A 6,000-nucleotide genomic window follows, 5' to 3' on the forward strand; every position below is an offset into this window, starting at 1 on the left:
CATTCTGGCAACTTATTTTCATTTAAAAACTTCCCACCCAGTAACACCCGGCTTCAAGAGTGTCCTCTGACTCACCCTACCACACTGTGCACCGATGAGCCTTTGCCTGCTGGCTTCCACTCCACACCACCCCGCTCTTCCTCCTCTCATCCTTTGCTACCTACCCCTCCTCTGACATTCAGCTCAGATGCCACCTCCTCAATGAGTCCCCGTGCCGGGCTAGGTACCCAGCCACATGCTGCCACTGAGGCCCGGCTTCATCATTCCCCTTTACATCATTTGTCTTCCTTAACACTCTTCTGAAAAAAGACACAACTAGATGGCGAGTAAGACAGGTCCCTCTCAGAGGCTACTGTGAGGCCCAGCACAGGGAAGATGCTTTTTCAATGTCCATAAGATGATGAGGGCGGGGCCTAAGGAGCAGATCTTCCAACTCAACTTGAACAAGAACATTTTGGGGCATCCAAGGTACATGCCCTGGATGGGTGATTACAAAACTGCTGCCAACTTTCTGCCCTTTCAGATTTCCTTGTAAAATGGAAGTTGTTAAACTGGTTGGACTTTGAGAAATTTCCCAATTCCAGCACTTGTTCAAATTGCTTGGCTGCTGATGGGCCGAGGTGAACTTAAATGTGGTTTGATTCTTAATTCGGTCCAAGCTCATCCATCAAACATTCAGGCCCCATTTGGTGACACCTTGACTGGTAAGCCCTAACTCAAAAATGCTGTAATTCTCTCTTGCCAAGACTGGATCCCAGTGAAAACCTGACTGAGGATACAAGTTGGCTACTACTTAACTCTTGAGTTTCAAAAAGGACTTACCAACCTCTCAGTATGAGGATTTAAAAGTATTCCCCCCATTAGTGTGTGTATAAGATGTATATATAAGTGTACATGTTTGTGTGGATATGTATACATATTTATATGATGTAGATACCAGCGGTCAACCTCAGGTGTGGCTGAGGCGCCACCCAGCTTGTTTTTTGAGGCAGGCTCTCTCACTGAACCTGAAGCTCACTGTTTGAACAGACAGCCCTCCATCAAGCCCCAGGGACCCTCCAGTCTCTGCCTCTCCTGGGTGGAGATTATAAGTGTAAGACACATAACATGTGACATTGTTGATACAGGTGCTGTGGATTGAACCTGGGTTCTTATGCTTGTATGATAAGTATTTTACAATTGAACCAGCTCAAAACATTCTTATAGAATTCTTCTGAACCATATATCTATAGAAAAAGTTTTTTTTACTGTTTTTGTTTTGTTTTTTTATTGTTTAAGACAGGGTCTCCCCTTGAATGGTCTGGAACCACTGTGCAGAAGAGGCTGGCCTTGAGCTAGGAGATTTACATGCTCTGCCTTCTGGGAGCTGGGATTGAAGGTGAGTGGCACCACCATCAACCCTAACTTTTTTTTTTTTAAGACAGAATCTCACTATGTAGCACAGGCTGGTCTTGAATTTACAATCCTCCTGCCTCACTTTTCCAAATGCTGGAATTACAGGTATGTACCACCATGCCCAGATAAAAAATAATTTTTCTCTCAATAACTGAAAAGAACAAAAGGTATCTATTTGTTCTTATACCTGCTAATACAGGACCAAACAACTGAAAATTGAGTGGCCTAAAACAGACATAAGCCCCACCTTCCTCTGCATCTCCCAATTGTGTAGGAGGGGAATACTGACATGGCCCAGCTGGGTGACATTTCTATCCACGGGTTGTTGATGAAAGTCATTCTGTGGTGTCTCCCTCATGCTGGCGTGGTCTGTGGGGCTCTGAGAGCAGCCTTCCGGGAAGGCTAGCAAGCTAGGCTCAGCTAGAGCTGTCAGTCAGGTATACATGAAGTTATCTTCAGCTGTGCAGAGGCTGCTGACCTGGCTGAGGGCTACAAGAATTAGTTCTCAGAACGAGGTAGGAACAGCATGACCTCTTAGGAGTCTCTGACGTCCCGCAGTGCCAAGTGTGGCAGCCTGCAATGTTCAAGGCAGCCTGCAACTTTGTCCAAATACAGTGCAGGGAGCATACTTTCACCTCCTGAGAGGAATAATGGAGAATGTAAGGTTAGCATTAATTCGGTGCAATCTTAAACACCTGCTCGAGGTCAGCATTCCTAGTGTAGACATAATCCTGATTATTTTCCTGCCTCAGCCTCTTCCTTGAACTCTGTATCTGATAACACCTCTGTATAATTCAATCATTCCATGTCTAAAACTGTCTCCTGGTGTCTTTCTAAACTTCTCAGTACTGAGTCATCTCAGAAAATTCCAACTTCATCCTTCTGAAAGCTCAACCTTCATGCCTTTGGGTGCTCAACATCTTCTCCCTTTCTCCCTCCCCCCTCTCATCAGTCTATCATGCTGACCCTACCTTTAACATACAAATGCACCTTGACTGGTCACAGGATAATGGTATGATAATCCCATGCTAAGTTGAAAATATCATATGCTAAAAATGCAGTTATCCGTCCAACCTACCAAACCTCAGTGCCTAGCGACAGAGAGCACATAGAATATTCATTGACCTACACAGCACCAGACATGGTTAGCCCAGGAAAAGATCAAAACTCATAGCTCAAAGTAGTTTTCACCAGCTGTGTGCCACTTCTGTCCATCATAAAGCCAAAACATCATTTCTTCAATCATCCAAAGTGAGGGACCCAGCATCTGACACTTCTATAACCACCATCCCTCCTACATGGCCTGAGCTGATTCTCTGCCTGATTAGATCCCTACACCTTCCCTCTACTGGGCCACACACAGCTACCTCTTTTATCCTTCTGGTCATTTGGTTGCCAAACTACAGCCACATGATTCTTAGGAAACGTAAGCCAGATGGTGCCATCTAGCTATCTGCCATCCTTGGGGAAAGCTGGTTCATACCGAGGGTGCCGCACCCTCATTGTGTGAACATTCACCCCCTACTTCCTCTGCTCCATTTGGCCACTGCTCGCCAAAGCAGCTTTTGTCTTAGTATCGGCTAGTGTCTCTTGGCAGACTTGTTCCCCCTAAAGCATCCATACAACCAACTATAACTTCCTTAAGTTTCTATTAAAATTCCCCTCCTTCCAGTGACCTTTGACACTGTGCCACTAAAAATGGCAGTTGTCCCTAATGCCTCAGTACCTCAGACCCTTCTCTGCTTTGAATGTCCACACTGTACCAGCTGTCACTTAACCCTTACACCTTTGTTTCTTTCTCCTTTCTTATTAGCATATGTACTTAATGAGTGCATTTTGTATAGCTATGCAGCCTAGTATGGTCCTACACTTTTGATCCTACCTCAACCTTTCAGATCCTGCAATTACAACATGTATCACCACGCCCTGCTAAAGCAGATACTTTTGACTGTTTGGTTCCCAACCGTATCCTTACACCCAAAACAGAGTTTGTCCATACAAAGGGGGTGCTCCAAATGTATATATTATATAAGGAATGTTTTGTTGGTTTTCTAAAATGATAGAAGAACAATCCTTTCAAGACAAGGAACTATATTTCTTTTTCTTTTTGGAGACAGAGTTTCTCTTTGCGCTCATGGCTACCTGTGACTCTGTAGACCAAGCTGGCCACAAAGTCACAGAGATCTGCCTGCCTCTGCCTCCAAAGCACTAGAATTAAAGATGTGTACCACCTACCACCTGGTTCCCACATTTCTTTTTGGATCCTTTCTCCTAGTCTTTCTGAGCAGAGGAAAGTGTGTACTTACTTCTCTTGTCCTATAAAATGCTATTAAGCAACAAATATTTCCTTTTGTACTTTTTTTCTCTAAACTGTCAAACATTCTGTTATGCTGGAGTAATTAATCCTTGCTAGTGCAGACTGGTTTAGAGCTGGCATCCAGCTGGTGTCACTAAAGAACCAGAGCCTCGGTCCCCGCCCTGCTTCTGACTGGTGCTGTTGTAACTATGTATCGGTCATGTTCTGGCCTCCAGCTTCCTGACCTAAAAAACCCGGGGCAATGACCTCCGGTTTCCCATCAGACTGATAAACAGAAATAGTCGACAGTGTGGATCCTGGCTAGGCAGAGAGGGCAAAATGTCAGTCACTTTCCTTCTCCCAAATCCACATGGATCAGCTCATCTTGGCAAGTTGCCATCATGGAGGAGGGTCCCAAAAGTCAATGAATAGAGTCCGGTACCGTGGCACATTCCTGTCATCCAAGCCTTTGAAAGGCTGAGGCCAGCCTGGGCTGTAAAGTAAAACCTTTTCTAAAATCAAAACACTTTTCCTACCCCACTGTCCCCCAAAAGAACACGTTTCTAAACATCATGACACCACAGACGGGATAGTAGAGGGGATTCCCAAGGAGAAGGAACTGCTATCCTTGGTTCACTCTTTTCCAGAACTCAACCAACTGGATGGAGTGAGAGGCCAGAGACACAGGTGTCCCTTTTTGTCCCTGACCAACCACAGCTGAACCTTGTAAACCAAACATCTGTGTGAGAAGTAACACAATCTCAGGAGTACCTAGTTTCTTTCAAATGTTTAATAAAGACATGGTACAGCACGTGCATACGTATCTGTGAAAAGGCCACCAAAAGAACAGCGGAGCAAGAGCTAGAGAAGGAAACAGGAAGGCGGGGTTAGCCAGGCCCAATCTCTGAATATGTGACAGTGCTCATTCAGCCATCCCAACCTTTGTGCTACTTTTGTCAAAACCAAAAACCACCGAGGGTCTCCCCGTGTGTCTCAGACTGACTTCACCCTTTCAAGGACGCTGCACCTGTTTCTGGGGTGCCACAGCGAAGCCTGGGCTCCATTTCTTCCCATACATCCAGTCTCACAAAACATCCACTCTGGTACAGTTCTGTTTTAAGGCTCAAGAGTACAGGCACTTTTCCCCCAGGCCACAGAGTTAATGGGGAGCAGCGATGTAAAGCTACAAGCCACAGGGCACCCAGCAATGCCACCTTTTCCCAGAGTCACGCTCTGTCCTTGGACCTAGACACCCACCTACCACCGCAAAGGTGGGACAGAGAGGGAAAGTCAGCACTGCAATGACAAGCCCTCTCTAACCCAGGACACAGGCAGCTAGCAGTAAAACCCAGGACACAGGCTGCCTGAGCAAGGCCAGCATGACAGGTCCCTAGCCTGAGACCTGACATTTGGTCAGGTCGAGGAGCCAGGACACACAGGCAGCTCTTTTCCCAGGGCTCCCTGGGAAGGGACTGAAGTTCCCAAGGTGGCACACAGACAGCATACCCAAGCGGGTGCCTTACCTCTTCCATTGTGGCCCTCCGAGGCAGCGCCTGGGAGACAACCCCAGCTTCCCAGAGCTGGATCCTGGGACCAACAGTGCTCTCGCCTCCGCCCGCCAGCTTGCAGCTACTTCCCCAAGCCTGGGACACTCCGGAGCTCTGGCTTTTCACCAGCTCCACCTGGGCTGTGGCTCCTCCCCCACTCGGGACTGGGAGCGGGGCGGGTCTCTATCCTAGCTGGACCTGCTGAGGTGGGGGCAGGAGGCTCTATCCGCGCTCCCCAGGCTTCGTGCCATCACTCCCTCTGCAACAGTTTCACTTTGTGCCCGCATCCGGTCCTCTCCCGCCACACCCCGCTCAGGGAAGTTGCTGAGAACATATCTTGTCCCTAAAGTTAGAATGAAAGGCTCAGGACATTGCTCTCCATTAGTGACACCCTGGCCCAACTCCTCCCCTGTTGATGGCTACTTAATTTCAGGAAAGCTGCTCAGGGCCAAAGAAAAGAAAGCCCAGAGTGCACGAACCAGGCAGGCGCGTTTTAGTGGGGGCGAGAAAGTAAGCTAAAGTAAAGACACCGGTTTTTGTTTTGTTTTTTTTCCTTTTTTAAAAAAATTAAGTTAGAAACAAGCTTGTTTTACCTGTCAATCCCAGCTCCCTCTCCCTCCCCTCCTCCCCCGCCCTCCCTACCAGGCCCCCCAGCCTCCCACCCAATCTCCACTCTGATCCCCAGGGAGGATGAGGTCCTCCATGGTAGATCTCCAGAGTCTGTCATTTCATCCAGGACAGGGACTAGTCCCACAAGAGTCC

The 6,000-nt window shown here is 47.5% G+C and overlaps 1 protein-coding gene across 1 annotated transcript in view; it reads right to left on the bottom strand.

Moving 5' to 3' along the window:
- The window catches only part of Fyb2 (FYN binding protein 2), a 103,208-nt gene extending 97,729 nt beyond the window's left edge, over positions 1-5,479 (bottom strand). The window contains exon 1 of the mRNA XM_013114976.3: positions 5,215-5,479. Within this exon, the coding sequence (XP_012970430.2) occupies positions 5,215-5,223 (9 nt within the window). The 5' untranslated portion in view covers positions 5,224-5,479. The remainder of the gene's footprint in view (positions 1-5,214) is intronic.
- Positions 5,480-6,000: the final 521 nt, after the last annotated feature.

This window comes from Mesocricetus auratus, unplaced genomic scaffold, assembly GCF_017639785.1.
Source record: "Mesocricetus auratus isolate SY011 unplaced genomic scaffold, BCM_Maur_2.0 Super-Scaffold_100014, whole genome shotgun sequence".
In the NCBI taxonomy this organism is placed as follows: Eukaryota; Metazoa; Chordata; class Mammalia; order Rodentia; family Cricetidae; genus Mesocricetus; species Mesocricetus auratus.